The sequence below is a fragment of the Onychostoma macrolepis genome, chromosome 03 (genome assembly GCF_012432095.1).
Source record: "Onychostoma macrolepis isolate SWU-2019 chromosome 03, ASM1243209v1, whole genome shotgun sequence".
Taxonomy (NCBI): Eukaryota; Metazoa; Chordata; class Actinopteri; order Cypriniformes; family Cyprinidae; genus Onychostoma; species Onychostoma macrolepis.
In genome coordinates, this window is record NC_081157.1 from 2,876,253 (window position 1) to 2,894,843 (window position 18,591).

Sequence of the window (18,591 nt, forward strand, 5' to 3'; positions counted from 1 at the left end):
GATAGATAGATAGATAGATAGATAGATAGATAGATAGATAGATAGATAGATAGATAGATAGATAGATAGATAGATAGATAGATAGATAGATAGATAGATAGATAGATAGATAGATAGATAGATAGATAGATAGATAGATAGATAGATAGATAGATAGATAGATAGATAGATAGATAGATAGATAGATAGATAGATAGATAGATAGATAGATAGATAGATAGATAGATAGATAGATAGATAGATAGATAGATAGATAGATAGATAGATAGATAGATAGATAGATAGATAGATAGATAGATAGATAGATAGATAGATAGATAGATAGATAGATAGATAGATAGATAGATAGATAGATAGATAGATAGATAGATAGATAGATAGATAGATAGATAGATAGATAGATAGATAGATAGATAGATAGATAGATAGATAGATAGATAGATAGATAGATAGATAGATAGATAGATAGATAGATAGATAGATAGATAGATAGATAGATAGATAGATAGATAGATAGATAGATAGATAGATAGATAGATAGATAGATAGATAGATAGATAGATAGATAGATAGATAGATAGATAGATAGATAGATAGATAGATAGATAGATAGATAGATAGATAGATAGATAGATAGATAGATAGATAGATAGATAGATAGATAGATAGATAGATAGATAGATAGATAGATAGATAGATAGATAGATAGATAGATAGATAGATAGATAGATAGATAGATAGATAGATAGATAGATAGATAGATAGATAGATAGATAGATAGATAGATAGATAGATAGATAGATAGATAGATAGATAGATAGATAGATAGATAGATAGATAGATAGATAGATAGATAGATAGATAGATAGATAGATAGATAGATAGATAGATAGATAGATAGATAGATAGATAGATAGATAGATAGATAGATAGATAGATAGATAGATAGATAGATAGATAGATAGATAGATAGATAGATAGATAGATAGATAGATAGATAGATAGATAGATAGATAGATAGATAGATAGATAGATAGATAGATAGATAGATAGATAGATAGATAGATAGATAGATAGATAGATAGATAGATAGATAGATAGATAGATAGATAGATAGATAGATAGATAGATAGATAGATAGATAGATAGATAGATAGATAGATAGATAGATAGATATAACACAGTGAAGACTAATTAATTTACACAATGTATGTAGCGTTTCTTATTTATTGTAGTTTTTTGTTCTATTGCTTGCAATTAGTTTCTTATACTTATTTCATCACTGACTGTGTCACGGTCCTGCTGGAGCCAGGGAAACGCGGGGACCAGGAGTTTCTTCCAACACAGACTTTATTTGGAACTCAGGAGCAAAGGAAAGCAGGACACAAATTACACACGAATAACAATTAACAACCAACAACCGACGTGGAGACAGGGAAACACAGGGCTTATAAACACAAGGAAATCAGATGAGCAGAACTGAAACAGGTGGGGAACAATCACACACGGCTGGGGACTAATAAACTAATGATGACAAACAAGTACAGGAACAGGAAGACCAAATAAGGGCACGAGAGGAGGGGAAACACAAGACACGGGAAGACAGGACTGACATCACTCCCCCCTCCCGCAAGGGGGTGGGCGCTCTGGAGGCCTCTAGGGACCAGGAGACACAGCCATCGCGGATCAGGGGACTCGGGCGGCAATGGTGGATCAGGGGAGTCCGGCGGCCATGGCGGATCACAGGACTCCGGAGGCCATGGTGGATCAGGGGACTCTGGAGGCCATGGTGGATCAGGGGACTCTGGAGGCCATGGTGGATCAGGGGACTCTGGAGGCCATGGTGGATCAGGGGACTCTGGAGGCCATGGTGGATCAGGGGACTCTGGAGGCCATGGTGGATCAGGGGACTCTGGAGGCCATGGTGGATCAGGGGACTCTGGAGGCCATGGTGGATCAGGGGACTCTGGAGGCCATGGTGGATCAGGGGACTCTGGAGGCCATGGTGGATCAGGGGACTCTGGAGGCCATGGTGGATCAGGGGACTCTGGAGGCCATGGTGGATCAGGGGACTCTGGAGGCCATGGTGGATCAGGGGACTCTGGAGGCCATGGTGGATCAGGGGACTCTGGAGGCCATGGTGGATCAGGGGACTCTGGAGGCCATGGTGGATCAGGGGACTCTGGAGGCCATGGTGGATCAGGGGACTCTGGAGGCCATGGTGGATCAGGGGACTCTGGAGGCCATGGTGGATCAGGGGACTCTGGAGGCCATGGTGGATCAGGGGACTCTGGAGGCCATGGTGGATCAGGGGACTCTGGAGGCCATGGTGGATCAGGGGACTCTGGAGGCCATGGTGGATCAGGGGACTCTGGAGGCCATGGTGGATCAGGGGACTCTGGAGGCCATGGTGGATCAGGGGACTCTGGAGGCCATGGTGGATCAGGGGACTCTGGAGGCCATGGTGGATCAGGGGACTCTGGAGGCCATGGTGGATCAGGGGACTCTGGAGGCCATGGTGGATCAGGGGACTCTGGAGGCCATGGTGGATCAGGGGACTCTGGAGGCCATGGTGGATCAGGGGACTCTGGAGGCCATGGTGGATCAGGGGACTCTGGAGGCCATGGTGGATCAGGGGACTCTGGAGGCCATGGTGGATCAGGGGACTCTGGAGGCCATGGTGGATCAGGGGACTCTGGAGGCCATGGTGGATCAGGGGACTCTGGAGGCCATGGTGGATCAGGGGACTCTGGAGGCCATGGTGGATCAGGGGACTCTGGAGGCCATGGTGGATCAGGGGACTCTGGAGGCCATGGTGGATCAGGGGACTCTGGAGGCCATGGTGGATCACAGGACTCCGGAGGCCATGGTGGATCAGGGGACTCTGGAGGCCATGGTGGGGCCGCCTTTGTGGAGCAGGCACTGGCGGGCACTTGCGAGGAGCCACGAACAGCGGCTGGTGACTTATCTGACCGCCATCAGTTCGTAGCAGTGAATGAAGAGGTATCATATCGATCACAAGTGCAGTATGCAGTACCTCAAGGCTCAGTACTAGGGCCGTTACTTTTCACACTTTACATGTTACCCATGGGAGATATTATCAGGAGACATGGTGTTAGCTTTCACTGTTATGCTGATGATACTCAGCTCTATATTTCTTCACGGCCCAGTGAAACACACCAAATTGAGAAATTAACGGAATGTATAGTCAATATAAAAACTTACTGCTAAATTCTGAAAAAACAGAGGTGTTAATTATCGGTCTTAAAATGTTCCTGTACTTGTTTGAACATCTATAACACTTAGTCCTAATTCTTCTATCAGTTAGGAACTTAGGTGTGCTGTTTGATAGCAATCTTTCATTTGAAAGCCATGTTTCTAGCATCTGTAAAACAGCGTTTTTCCATCTCAAAAACATATCTAAATTGCGACCTATGCTTTCAATGTCCAATGCAGAAATGCTAATTCATGCGTTTATGACCTTGAGGTTAGACTATTGTAATGCTTTACTGAGTGGTTGTTCTGTATGCTTGATCAACAAACTACAGTTGGCCCAAAATGCAGCAGCTAGAGTCCTTACTAGAACCAGGAAGTATGACCATATTAGCCCGGTTCTGTCAACAGTGCACTGGCTCCCTATCAAACATCGGATAGATTTATCTTGATAATTAATTAAGCCTGAATGATATTAGTATAAGCGATTTATACAAGTCAAGTCAAGTCAAGTCAAGTCAAGTCAAGTCAAGTCAAGTCAAGTCAAGTCAAGTCAAGTCAAGTCAAGTCAAGTCAAGTCAAGTCAAGTCAAGTCAAGTCAAGTCAAGTCAAGTCAAGTCAAGTCAAGTCAAGTCAAGTCAAGTCAAGTCAAGTCAAGTCAAGTCAAGTCAAGTCAAGTCAAGTCAAGTCAAGTCAAGTCAAGTCAAGTCAAGTCAAGTCAAGTCAAGTCAAGTCAAGTCAAGTCAAGTCAAGTCAAGTCAAGTCAAGTCAAGTCAAGTCAAGTCAAGTCAAGTCAAGTCAAGTCAAGTCAAGTCAAGTCAAGTCAAGTCAAGTCAAGTCAAGTCAAGTCAAGTCAAGTCAAGTCAAGTCAAGTCAAGTCAAGTCAAGTCAAGTCAAGTCAAGTCAAGTCAAGTCAAGTCAAGTCAAGTCAAGTCAAGTCAAGTCAAGTCAAGTCAAGTCAAGTCAAGTCAAGTCAAGTCAAGTCAAGTCAAGTCAAGTCAAGTCAAGTCAAGTCAAGTCAAGTCAAGTCAAGTCAAGTCAAGTCAAGTCAAGTCAAGTCAAGTCAAGTCAAGTCAAGTCAAGTCAAGTCAAGTCAAGTCAAGTCAAGTCAAGTCAAGTCAAGTCAAGTCAAGTCAAGTCAAGTCAAGTCAAGTCAAGTCAAGTCAAGTCAAGTCAAGTCAAGTCAAGTCAAGTCAAGTCAAGTCAAGTCAAGTCAAGTCAAGTCAAGTCAAGTCAAGTCAAGTCAAGTCAAGTCAAGTCAAGTCAAGTCAAGTCAAGTCAAGTCAAGTCAAGTCAAGTCAAGTCAAGTCAAGTCAAGTCAAGTCAAGTCAAGTCAAGTCAAGTCAAGTCAAGTCAAGTCAAGTCAAGTCAAGTCAAGTCAAGTCAAGTCAAGTCAAGTCAAGTCAAGTCAAGTCAAGTCAAGTCAAGTCAAGTCAAGTCAAGTCAAGTCAAGTCAAGTCAAGTCAAGTCAAGTCAAGTCAAGTCAAGTCAAGTCAAGTCAAGTCAAGTCAAGTCAAGTCAAGTCAAGTCAAGTCAAGTCAAGTCAAGTCAAGTCAAGTCAAGTCAAGTCAAGTCAAGTCAAGTCAAGTCAAGTCAAGTCAAGTCAAGTCAAGTCAAGTCAAGTCAAGTCAAGTCAAGTCAAGTCAAGTCAAGTCAAGTCAAGTCAAGTCAAGTCAAGTCAAGTCAAGTCAAGTCAAGTCAAGTCAAGTCAAGTCAAGTCAAGTCAAGTCAAGTCAAGTCAAGTCAAGTCAAGTCAAGTCAAGTCAAGTCAAGTCAAGTCAAGTCAAGTCAAGTCAAGTCAAGTCAAGTCAAGTCAAGTCAAGTCAAGTCAAGTCAAGTCAAGTCAAGTCAAGTCAAGTCAAGTCAAGTCAAGTCAAGTCAAGTCAAGTCAAGTCAAGTCAAGTCAAGTCAAGTCAAGTCAAGTCAAGTCAAGTCAAGTCAAGTCAAGTCAAGTCAAGTCAAGTCAAGTCAAGTCAAGTCAAGTCAAGTCAAGTCAAGTCAAGTCAAGTCAAGTCAAGTCAAGTCAAGTCAAGTCAAGTCAAGTCAAGTCAAGTCAAGTCAAGTCAAGTCAAGTCAAGTCAAGTCAAGTCAAGTCAAGTCAAGTCAAGTCAAGTCAAGTCAAGTCAAGTCAAGTCAAGTCAAGTCAAGTCAAGTCAAGTCAAGTCAAGTCAAGTCAAGTCAAGTCAAGTCAAGTCAAGTCAAGTCAAGTCAAGTCAAGTCAAGTCAAGTCAAGTCAAGTCAAGTCAAGTCAAGTCAAGTCAAGTCAAGTCAAGTCAAGTCAAGTCAAGTCAAGTCAAGTCAAGTCAAGTCAAGTCAAGTCAAGTCAAGTCAAGTCAAGTCAAGTCAAGTCAAGTCAAGTCAAGTCAAGTCAAGTCAAGTCAAGTCAAGTCAAGTCAAGTCAAGTCAAGTCAAGTCAAGTCAAGTCAAGTCAAGTCAAGTCAAGTCAAGTCAAGTCAAGTCAAGTCAAGTCAAGTCAAGTTGAGCTTTATTGTCATTACAATGACTGTAGGTGAGGCCTTCTCTCTCTTAGAGCAGTCAGCATTCAGTGTTTATAGAAATAAATGAAATTAAGAAAATTTCGACTTGAGAGTGTTTGACTAAGTCCGTATTACTTTTTAGGACAATTATCCATATCCATATATGTAGGATGATAAGTCTTGTTGATTTACACATACAACTGAAGCATATCTAGCCATCGCTCTGAAAGCCACACATTCAGTAAAGTTGATGTTGTACGCCTTCTTGAAAAGGTTACAGACACAAAATATCGAGGAATTTTGTGAGAACAAAAAAAAACCCTATGTATCTCAAGAGACACAGTTTCTAAGAAAATCGCCGTATGAATACAGACAATTACGCTCGTGGGCATTTGTGTATACTTTTCCTTACGTCACTAGATTTAGACCTCTTGTTCAAGATAGCTGATGACGATATTCACATTTTATTTGTCATACCAACGACTCGTTTCTTTCAAAGTTTTTGCTATTAAATATTACGCCTATGCGTGCTACCCTTATAAGCATAAGTATAAGCATCTGCCTGTAGCTAAAATTTTTCTGTTTTGTCTACTTTTGGCAGAGGGACTATGTCGACTTGTTGTAATGTGACCGCAATTAAGAACCATAACGTTAAACTACATGCCCATGAAAAGGTCACAGATGTAGTCTTTTATACAGGAAATATGTATCGGTATAACAAATACCTAATACTGAAATACTCTCTTTTAAATATATTTAATGTTTTTAGTTTTAGTGTTGATTTTGACGGCCCTCCCCAATAGTTGATACCACTCTATACTTTTTTCATTGTTTTTGTACAGTTTTTTTAGTTGAAGACCATCCTCAGAGTTTGGTCAATCATGCGGCGAGTGAAAACGAGAACAAATACAGTATAAGATAATTAAAGGAAAGTCAAGAGAGTGTTTAAACGGACATTGTGGTGTACATATTACTGGTCTGTCTACAAAGAGGCCACGCGACACAAGGCCTCGATCTTACTGTTTTCTCTGTTACATGTACATCTATTTCATTTAGAGCTCATACAGTTACGCATTACAATTTGAAGATGGTGTGAAAACAATATTTTCTTTGTACGCGTCTCTAAACGTGACTTTAATAAGTAAATCACAAATGTCATGTAGTTGATTCATTGAAAGGTGCATGTTATTGTCCGTTTTAGACGGTCTGCACCAACACACAGACACATGATTTAGGTATTCATCTGACCAAAAGTTTTGATCTTGGGGAAACACGCACAACACCAACTGAGAGTTGTCATGATTGTCTGCTCTTCTTTAAGAAAACATGCGGTCAGCAGTTTTTAACACGTCTTAATTCTCTTCATTTTTCACAATCGCAAATGTTTGTTTAGCTTAAATATTAGTTTTTTTTTTGCTGTCTCTTTGTCTATATTTCTGCTAATTTGCTTGATTTTTAATAAAACACGGCTTCAACCCACCAGTCATCTTTATTCGAGACATTTACGTTATATTATTAATATTGTCCTAGTTTAGATATCAGATACGAGACCTATTTCCGTCTACACACAGATTTTCTTTTCTTAACGGGGTCAAGGGGTCAACACGACCTGGGTGGTCGCTATGTGGGTGGGCCGTGTGGGGAGGATAAAAGCCATAAATCAAGGGTCATTAATCATCTTGACACTGTGTACTCCTATTCACTACTAAGGTTAACATTTTGAAGGGGTAATAGTGGCCCAAAAGAAGAGCAAGAACACAAGACAAACGTCTGATTTCAGTGCATTATTATGATATAAAGACAGTAAACCAATCCATAACATAACCATCAACTCTACGCTAACACTGATTTTAATTTGGAAAATTGCATCTGCTTAATGAATACATTATTGTAGGAGGGCAGCAGTGGAATCACTCGAAACAGGATGAGATGAAGTTGTTTTTAATTATGAATGCATCATTGTGCGTTGGATGAGTTAGGTTAAACGTAAATATTGCAAGAAATCCACTTTCATTCACTGATGTTTATGACATAGCTGCAGGTGGCAAATTTATAAACAATTTTGCAGTGTGCCATTTTCATGAATCTTTCTTCTAGAGCATGTTTGATTTAGTTTACCCCAAAGTGTTAATTAATACATTAACTAACATGCAGGAACTAACATGTAATTAAGGTGGTGTTATTCATGCGGTAATTCATATGACTCATGTCGTAGTTAAATTAGTTCTTGATTAATACATGTCTCAACTCTTCATTAGTTCATAGTCAAGTAATTATTAATTAAGGTATTAGTACATGATAATTCATGTACTGTTATTATAAAGCGTTACCTAAGATGCTACACATTAGATCGTGCAGGGATCATGTTTGTGACCGATCTTATTAGACACACGCTAACATCTCAGACACCGCGCAGAAATGCCATAGCACCAGAAATGGAAGTAAATCACTACATTAACTACATTAACATACTTGGCAACTGGAAAAATGCAACTATGCAGCAGCGATGAATTAGGTCTGTACCTGACAGCACTTTCAGAACCTTATTGTGTCGCTGTTCATTTCCAATAAAATACGTTAAGTATGACAGGTAAATAAAAAAGAATATATACACATATATAATGTGTGTGTGTGTGTGTGTGTGTGTGTGTGAGAGAGAGAGAGAGTACGGTAAAACAGGAAAAATTACGCCTGAAGGCTTAAAATAAACCCTACTCTTAAAACGCTGTTCAATTTCCTTCTTGAACAACCAACCAATCACGGTCTTCAAAAGACTGTGTCATAGCTAGCAACGGGGTCAGCCCCGCCTCCTCACTAAGATAAAAGTTTTTGTCTTTTCCTCGGTCAGAGTTGCTCTCAGATTGGTCCTGGATCACTTTTAAGCTAAGACTCCTAGTTAGAAATTTGTAAGCTAAATTAGGAGCTCTCTGAGAGGATTCTTAGAATCTTTAAGAATACGGGCCCAGTTCTTTTTCTCCACAGCCCAGGTAAGATGCTTCTGACGTTGTCTCTGCTTCAGAAGTGGCTTGGTAGCCCTTTTCGAAGACGTCTGAGCGTGGTGACTCTTGACGCACTGACTCCAGCTTCAGTCCACTCCTTGTGAAGCTCTCTCAAGTGTTTGAATCAGCTTTGCTTGACTGTATTCTCAAGCTTGCTGTCATCCCTGTTGCTTGTGCACCTTTTCCTACATAAATTCTTCTTTCCAGTCGACTTTGCATTTAATATGCTTTGATACAGCACTCTGTAAACAGCCACACCTTTCAGTAATGGCCTTCTGTGGAGGGTGTCAATGTTCGTCTTCTGGATCATTGCCAAGTCAGCAGTCTTCCCCATTATTGTGGTTTCAAAGAACAAGAGATATCCAGAATTTATACTGTAGGGATGGTCATTTATTGAAACTCAAATGTAAATATTCTAATACTTTGAGATACTTATTTTTGACTTTCATGAGCTGTAAGCTCTAATCATCAAAATTAAAACCAAAAAAAAAACCTTTTGAAATGTTTTGAAAGTTGCACTTTTTGAAATAAGTTACAAGAAAAAATGAACTTTTTCACGACATTCTAATTTATTGAGATGCACCTGTAATTTTCCTGTGACTCCCAAGGAATTCTCTCTTGTTCTCTCTGCAATTAATTTGGGTATTGTTTCCTTATTTAGAGATGTGATATTGGTTGATATGCCCGTAATCAAACTGATATTACTGAGGTTACTACTAAGCCTTGCTCTTTTGCTTATTGGTCTAAATTTGTTAGAAATCCTGAGTGGGAAAGTGTTTGGTTATTACCTTATAAGTTTTTTGTTACAAACAAGGTAAAAAAAAAAAACTTGAATTGGATTGAATTAAAATACATTTCTTTCAAAATTATTCATAAATTCTATCCTGTTAAATATTTTCTTTGTAAGTTTAAGAAGGATATTGATGTTAACTGCTCTTTTTGCTCTTTGCACTTGGAAACTGTACCCCTCATCTTCTGGCACTGTAGTTTTGTTAAAAAGTTATGGTACGACGTCTCTGTGTTTATCACAGAAAAGGTACTTGTTAATTTTATTTAGCATTTTGAAAATGTAGTTTTTAGATAATGTGAATAATGAAGCTTTTGTCATTAATATATTTATTTTATTAGTCAAGTTTCACATTCATAAGTGTACATTGTCTAACAGAAAACCCTGTTGCACAGTGTTTTATAAAGAATTGGAAAGCTATATTTGTACTATTCAAAGTAGCACTAATAGAAGGGCTATCAAAACTGTCCGTTTGTGTTCTGTCCTCAAAATATTTGAGTAATGTAAAGGTCATGCATGTTTTTAAGTGTATTTTTATTTTCTTTTATTTAATTTTTTCTCTATCCTTTATTTCCCTAGTTTTTTTTGCTGTCTCTTTGTCTATATTTCTGCTAATTTGCTTGATTTTTAATAAAACACGGCTTCAACCCACCAGTCATCTTTATTCGAGACATTTACGTTATATTATTAATATTGTCCTAGTTTAGATATCAGATACGAGACCTATTTCCGTCTACACACAGATTTTCTTTTCTTAACGGGGTCAAGGGGTCAACACGACCTGGGTGGTCGCTATGTGGGTGGGCCGTGTGGGGGAGGGAAAAAGCCATAAATCAAGGGTCATTAATCATCTTGACACTGTGTACTCCCTATTCACTACTAAGGTTAACATTTTGAAGGGGTAATAGTGGCCCAAAAGAAGAGCAAGAACACAAGACAAACGTCTGATTTCAGTGCATTATTATGATATAAAGACAGTAAACCAATCCATAACATAACCATCAACTCTACGCTAACACTGATTTTAATTTGGAAAATTGCATCTGCTTAATGAATACATTATTGTAGGAGGGCAGCAGTGGAATCACTCGAAACAGGATGAGATGAAGTTGTTTTTAATTATGAATGCATCATTGTGCGTTGGATGAGTTCGGTTAAATGTAAATATTGCAAGAAATCCACTTTCATTCACTGATGTTTATGACATAGCTGCAGGTGGCAAATTTATAAACAATTTTGCAGTGTGCCATTTTCATGAATCTTTCTTCTAGAGCATGTTTGATTTAGTTTACCCCAAAGTGTTAATTAATACATTAACTAACATGCAGGAACTAACATGTAATTAAGGTGGTGTTATTCATGCGGTAATTCATATGACTCATGTCGTAGTTAAATTAGTTCTTGATTAATACATGTCTCAACTCTTCATTAGTTCATAGTCAAGTAATTATTAATTAAGGTATTAGTACATGATAATTCATGTACTGTTATTATAAAGCGTTACCTAAGATGCTACACATTAGATCGTGCAGGGATCATGTTTGTGACCGATCTTATTAGACACACGCTAACATCTCAGACACCGCGCAGAAATGCCATAGCACCAGAAATGGAAGTAAATCACTACATTAACTACATTAACATACTTGGCAACTGGAAAAATGCAACTATGCAGCAGCGATGAATTAGGTCTGTACCTGACAGCACTTTCAGAACCTTATTGTGTCGCTGTTCATTTCCAATAAAATACGTTAAGTATGACAGGTAAATAAAAAGAAAGAATATATACACATATATAATGTGTGTGTGTGTGAGAGAGAGAGAGTACGGTAAAACAGGAAAAATTACGCCTGAAGGCTTAAAATAAACCCTACTCTTAAAACGCTGTTTAATTTCCTTCTTGAACAACCAACCAATCACGGTCTTCAAAAGACTGTGTCATAGCTAGCAACGGGTCAGCCCGCCTCCTCACTAAGATAAAAGTTTTTGTCTTTTCCTCGGTCAGAGTTGCTCTCAGATTGGTCCTGGATCACTTTTAAGCTAAGACTCCTAGTTAGAAATTTGTAAGCTAAATTAGGAGCTCTCTGAGAGGATTCTTAGAATCTTTAAGAATACGGGCCCAGTTCTTTTTCTCCACAGCCCAGGTAAGATGCTTCTGACGTTGTCTCTGCTTCAGAAGTGGCTTGGTAGCCCTTTTCGAAGACGTCTGAGCGTGGTGACTCTTGACGCACTGACTCCAGCTTCAGTCCACTCCTTGTGAAGCTCTCTCAAGTGTTTGAATCAGCTTTGCTTGACTGTATTCTCAAGCTTGCTGTCATCCCTGTTGCTTGTGCATCTTTTCCTACATAAATTCTTCTTTCCAGTCGACTTTGCATTTAATATGCTTTGATACAGCACTCTGTAAACAGCCACACCTTTCAGTAATGGCCTTCTGTGGAGGGTGTCAATGTTCGTCTTCTGGATCATTGCCAAGTCAGCAGTCTTCCCCATTATTGTGGTTTCAAAGAACAAGAGATATCCAGAATTTATACTGTAGGGATGGTCATTTATTGAAACTCAAATGTAAATATTCTAATATTTTGAGATACTTATTTTTGACTTTCATGAGCTGTAAGCTCTAATCATCAAAATTAAAACCAAAAAAAAGTTTTGAAATGTTTTGAAAGTTGCACTTTTGAAATAAGTTACAAGAAAAATGAACTTTTCACGACATTCTAATTTATTGAGATGCACCTGTAATTTTCCTGTGACTCCCAAGGAATTCTCTCTTGTTCTCTCTGCAATTAATTTGGGTATTGTTTCCTTATTTAGAGATGTGATATTGGTTGATATGCCCGTAATCAAACTGATATTACTGAGGTTACTACTAAGCCTTGCTCTTTTGCTTATTGGTCTAAATGTGTTAGAAATCCTGAGTGGGAAAGTGTTTGGTTATTACCTCATAAGTTTTTGTTACAAACAAGGTAAAAAAAAAAAAAAAAAAAAAAAAAAAAAAAAGTTAAATACAGTATATATTTTTTTTATTAATTTTCACTTTATAAAGAAATAACATCCTTACAAAATAATGATAATATAATGACATCAACAGGTAAAAAAACGCACACACAGAAAAAACATTTCAGCTCACACACAAAAAGTGAGGGTTACATGTGCGTATACATGGAAATTCAGTAAGTCGGGGGAAAATAAAAGAATACTGAAGTACTGACAATGAGAAAGATTAAACATGATAGTACAACTGACAAAATCAGCCATGACACCCTTAGATGAATCCTCTTGTCAGGATGGAAGCAATGTCAAGATCAACATTTGTCAGAAAAGGTTCCCAAATTTTATGAAACACTCCAGTCTTATGTACAATACAAGTCAGGTAATCTAGCGACAGATATTCAAGAATAGTTTGATGCCACATCCTAACGGAGGGAGCTTTATCTGAGATCCATTGGAAAAGTATACATTTTTTTCCACTGAAAATGAGAAAATTTTAAAAAAGCCTAATTTTGCACTAATTTTGACCTACGGGAGGAGACATTCCCAGTAAATAAGACGCTGGATCTGGAACCAATGAAACACCCAAAATTGTATTCAGTTCTTCAGAAACCCCCCACCAGAACCTCTGTATCTTGTTACAGAACCACAAACAATGAGTAAGACTACCCATTTCTGTCTTACATTTGGGACAGAAAGGAGAGCAATCAGCCCTAAATCTATGTGAGCTCTGTGAAGAATCTTGAGCTGGATAGCTCTTACTTTATTACATATACTCAGACTCTTTGCATTTTTCCAAACCATACTCCAATCTTCATCTGATACTTGAATATTAAGTTCCCTTTCCCAAATCGTTTCAAAAAAATGAGTGGATGTGTCAATATACTCCGATAACACACCATAAAATAAATTTATAGATTTAATTAAGTGCATTTCAGAAAGCTGCTTCTCGATTTTGCATCAGAAAGAAGTGTTGTGTCCTTTTGAATATCATTTCTTATTTGTAAATGGCTTGTATTTTTGGGAAATCTGACTAAAAGCCATAGGAGTATTACTATAAAAAATATCTTTTAGTTTAGAAAGTCCCATATAAGAGCCCACTGTCGAAAACATGACTCACTGACACCTGGGGGAAAATCTAGATTATTACATATTGGAGTATAAAGCGATGTTAAGCATGATTTACTGCCAAGCCTTCACAGAATTTACAGTAATGGGGTTTTTACAAGCTACTTTAACAGTCTTCATTCTTTTGATAAAGAGCAATATATTGAAAGAACTCTATATCCAGCCATTTTATTAGCCCATATAAAAGAATCGAACCATCTGTCTAGGTCTTTAAATGTTTTCTCCAAGAAAAGAACTGGAATCATCTGAATCGGATATAATAATCTTGGGAGAACAGTCATTTTCAAAAGAGCAATGCGCCCCAGCCAAGAAATAGGGAGAGTATTCCATCTTTCTAGATCAAGTTTAATACGATTAAAAAGAGGAGTAAAATTTGACTTGAACATCTGGTCGAATTTAGGGGTTATATGTAGTCCCAGATAGACAAAGCCCAATGGGGACCACTTAAATAGGAAAGGAAGTGAACCTGAAGGGACAGTTTGTAGGTTACCTAGGGGCATGGCTTCAGATTTATTCAAATTAATCCTATAACCTGAGAAGACACTAAAACCTTTGATGACGCCTATAAGATTAGTTATGGATATTTCTGGTTTAGATAAGAAAACAAGGACATCATCAGCATAAAGATTAATCTTATGCTGCCTACTAGCTCTAGTCAAACCATGTATGCCCAAATTTGACCTAATTTCCTCAACCAAAGGTTCTACTACTAAAGGAAAAAGAAGGGGTGACAATGGACAGCCTTGTCGAGTGCCCCTACTGACCCCAAAAGTGGAAGAGCGCAAGCCATTGGTTATTACAGCAGCAAGAAGGCCAGTATACGACCCAGCTAACAAAATATTCACCCAGACCTGTCAGCATCCTGCCTCTCGTAGGTTGTCTCCGTGCCTCTAGAGGTACTCCTCCTCTGCCTTAGTTCTTCCTCGTGTGGCCTTGTTAGCGTTATCCAGGTCACCTGTGCTTTGTTTCCCCCAGTGTATTTAAGTTGTGTGTTTTACCCTTGGTTCCTCACTCGGTTTTTGAGTTTTTACACTGTGTTTCCTGCCTCGTCTCGCTAAAGCCTCCCTAGCTACCCCCAAGTAAGGTATCCTGAGCTCCTTTCTTTGCTTGTTATTGTTCTCTGAATTCGTTTTTTCCCATCGTGGAGTTTTTATTTTCCCATGTAGTTTTTCCATTGTTTTTGCTGTTGTTAATACCTCAGTCTGAGAAGAACTCCTGTTGAATTATTCTTGCAAAGGCTTCGTTTTTTAAAAATAAATCTACATTTCTTGGGATACTGCCTCAAGCGTTTGGGTCCAACATTACCACTCACGTGGCTCAGTGGTAGATCTCTCAACCACCACACCAGACACCCGACTTCAAGCCCGGCTTGCATCTTTCTGTTATGTTTGCCTCCGCCTCTTACTAAACGTATAAGAAATTATAAGACACCTTGAGAAAGCCTTAATCGTTTCCCATAGCAGAGAAAAAAAACATGACTGAAGCCCAGCTGTTGCAACTTAAGATGTTCTTTATCATCAAGATGAGTTTCTTGTTGGAGGGCTATTTCAACCGTCTCCTTTTTAAGGAATGTGAGAATTGACTTCCTCTTCACAGCTGTGCATAAGTGGCACCGGCTGCCCTCAAGACGCTTCTTGACCTCGTCAAATTGCTTGAGTTTGCGCAAAACCGCAGCAGAGAAATTCTGGAAAATCTTCACCTTAGAGTTTCCGAGCATCAAAGCCTGCTCGCCGTTACCCAGCTCTCTCGCTGCTGTGATGACCCGTTCCTTGTCCACGTAGTTATGAAATCTCACCAGAACTGCCCTTGGATACGGGGACGATGTCTCGACAGCTCTGCCTGGAACGCGATGGGCTCTTAACAGGGCGATCACGTTCTGCATTCTCGGGAAGCCCAACAATACGTATGTTCTTCCTTCTCCCTCTGTTTTCCAAATCATCCAAATGATCTGTTAACTCCCAAACTCCTCGTCTCTCTAGCGTCTCCAATTTACCCTCGACCGGGGCAGCAGCATCTTCCAGCGTGGAGATTCGATTCGAAATCACCGAAACTGAGAATCGTTTTTCACGGTTGCTCATCTAGTTTTAGTGGACTCAACTTTTCATCCATCAATTTCAAAATGTTTTCCGTGACTTCCGTAATAATCTGACCAATAATTCAATAATTTGACCAAATGCGACATGTTCCTGGAACAACGTTGTGATTAACCAATCAGATTTGAAGAACCAGTTTATAGTTTTTGTGACGTTTAGGCTTCCAATCAGCGTTTGGTTCTTGTACATCTGTGGCATTCATCTATCATCACTCTGATTTTAGGGATCACTCACAGTTAACCCTCTGGGGTCCGAGGTCATTTTGGGGCCCTTGAGATGTTTTGACATGCCCTGATATTTGTGCTTATTTCAGCAACTTAAAACATACTATTGACCAACATGTAATTTTTTTTGTATTCAGCACAAACTGTGCTACAATAATATGTGACCAAGATGGATGTACATGTTTGCATTTTTTAGAAAAAAAATATTATGCGTGGTTAGTAAGTTTTGGGAAAAAAAATGTAGCTGAAATAAGGCCTTAAAACCCATACTAAATAGTCCTGACCAAGACTTTTGAGTAATCGGTCTTGTAGCCTAGAATATTTACTTCAAAATTATGTGAAAATCATTCTGCTTACTCATTCACAGAAAACAATATATTGATTTAAAATTTTCAAGACATGTTTTGTGATCGAGGGTCTATATGCGAGGGAGTGGCAATGGCCATGAATATTAAGTGATTTTCACCTGAGAGACAAAGGGCCCTCCCCTAATGGCCCATCAGTGTGACTGTGACTTTGAGGCAGGTAAGAGAGAATGTGAGGAGATTGAAAAAGTTTTTTAATTATTTGTATTTTATTTACAACACAGTATAATCAAAACATACATAATGAAGGTCAAAGACACATTATTGTGCACACTGATCTAACCACAGAGATGTGAACAGACTTTGAGTCATTCCTGCAACAGATTCTGTTCAACAAGTGAAACAAGGAAATCATACCTGATATTTACGTGTGTTATTTAAGTGTTTCTACTTCTTTCCATGGATTCAAGAAGAAAAAACATAATCAGTAGAGAAGGAGCTTGTTTTGACATAGAATATCAGTGTAGTTGAACATCTGATGTTGGTGCAGCGCTCTCAGAGGAAAACAGTTTGAAGAGACATCAGGAATCATCTGAATCGGATATAATAATCTTGGGAGAACAGTCATTTTCAAAAGAGCAATGTGCCCCAGCCAAGAAATAGGGAGAGTATTCCATCTTTCTAGATCAAGTTTAATACGATTAAAAAGAGGAGTAAAATTTGACTTGAACATCTGGTCGAATTTAGGGGTTATATGTAGTCCCAGATAGACAAAGCCCAATGGGGACCACTTAAATAGGAAAGGAAGTGAACCTGAAGGGACAGTTTGTAGGTTACCTAGGGGCATGGCTTCAGATTTATTCAAATTAATCCTATAACCTGAGAAGACACTAAAACCTTTGATGACGCCTATAAGATTAGTTATGGATATTTCTGGTTTAGATAAGAAAACAAGGACATCATCAGCATAAAGATTAATCTTATGCTGCCTACTAGCTCTAGTCAAACCGTGTACGCCCAAATTTGACCTAATTTCCTCAACCAAAGGTTCTACTACTAAAGGAAAAAGAAGGGGTGACAATGGACAGCCTTGTCGAGTGCCCCTACTGACCCCAAAAGTGGAAGAACGCAAGCCATTGGTTATTACAGCAGCAAGAAGGCCAGTATACGACCCAGCTAACAAAATATTCACCCAGACCTGTCAGCATCCTGCCTCTCGTAGGTTGTCTCCGTGCCTCTAGAGGTACTCCTCCTCTGCCTTAGTTCTTCCTCGTGTGGCCTTGTTAGCGTTATCCAGGTCACCTGTGCCTTGTTTCCCCCAGTGTATTTAAGTTGTGTGTTTTACCCTTGGTTCCTCACTCGGTTTTTGAGTTTTTACACTGTGTTTCCTGCCTCGTCTCGCTAAAGCCTCCCTAGCTACCCCCAATTAAGGTATCCTGAGCTCCTTTCTTTGCTTGTTATTGTTCTCTGAATTCGTTTTTTCCCATCGTGGAGTTTTATTTTCCCATGTAGTTTTTCCATTGTTTTTGCTGTTGTTAATACCTCAGTCTGAGAAGAACTCCTGTTGAATTATTCTTGCAAAGGCTTCGTTTTTTAAAAATAAATCTACATTTCTTGGGATACTGCCTCAAGCGTTTGGGTCCAACATTACCACTCACGTGGCTCAGTGGTAGATCTCTCAACCACCACACCAGACACCCGACTTCAAGCCCGGCTTGCATCTTTCTGTTATGTTTGCCTCCGCCTCTTACTAAACGTATAAGAAATTATAAGACACCTTGAGAAAGCCTTAATCGTTTCCCATAGCAGAGAAAAAAAACATGACTGAAGCCCAGCTGTTGCAACTTAAGATGTTCTTTATCATCAAGATGAGTTTCTTGTTGGAGGGCTATTTCAACCGTCTCCTTTTTAAGGAATGTGAGAATTGACTTCCTCTTCACAGCTGTGCATAAGTGGCACCGGCTGCCCTCAAGACGCTTCTTGACCTCGTCAAATTGCTTGAGTTTGCGCAAAACCGCAGCAGAGAAATTCTGGAAAATCTTCACCTTAGAGTTTCCGAGCATCAAAGCCTGCTCGCCGTTACCCAGCTCTCTCGCTGCTGTGATGACCCGTTCCTTGTCCACGTAGTTATGAAATCTCACCAGAACTGCCCTTGGATACGGGGACGATGTCTCGACAGCTCTGCCTGGAACGCGATGGGCTCTTAACAGGGCGATCACGTTCTGCATTCTCGGGAAGCCCAACAATACGTATGTTCTTCCTTCTCCCTCTGTTTTCCAAATCATCCAAATGATCTGTTAACTCCCAAACTCCTCGTCTCTCTAGCGTCTCCAATTTACCCTCGACCGGGGCAGCAGCATCTTCCAGCGTGGAGATT

General features: G+C 39.3%; 1 protein-coding gene across 1 annotated transcript; it reads left to right on the plus strand.

Annotated features, from left to right (window-relative positions):
• The first annotated feature begins 1,705 nt into the window (after nt 1-1,705).
• On the plus strand, nt 1,706-14,814 carry LOC131537755 (uncharacterized). The gene is made up of 2 exons (XM_058771381.1): nt 1,706-2,896; nt 14,794-14,814. The coding sequence occupies exons 1-2, from the start codon at nt 1,706-1,708 to the stop codon at nt 14,812-14,814; spliced, it is 1,212 nt and encodes a 403-aa protein (XP_058627364.1).
• The last annotated feature ends 3,777 nt before the right edge of the window (nt 14,815-18,591 follow it).

Coding starts and splice junctions, on each gene's coding strand:
- LOC131537755 (XM_058771381.1), top strand. CDS start 1,706: ATGGTGGATCAGGGGAGTCCGGCGGCCATGGCGGATCACAGGACTCCG. Junction 2,897..14,793: donor AGGGGACTCTGGAGGCCATG/GTGGGGCCGCCT, acceptor TTAATACCTCAG/TCTGAGAAGAACTCCTGTTG.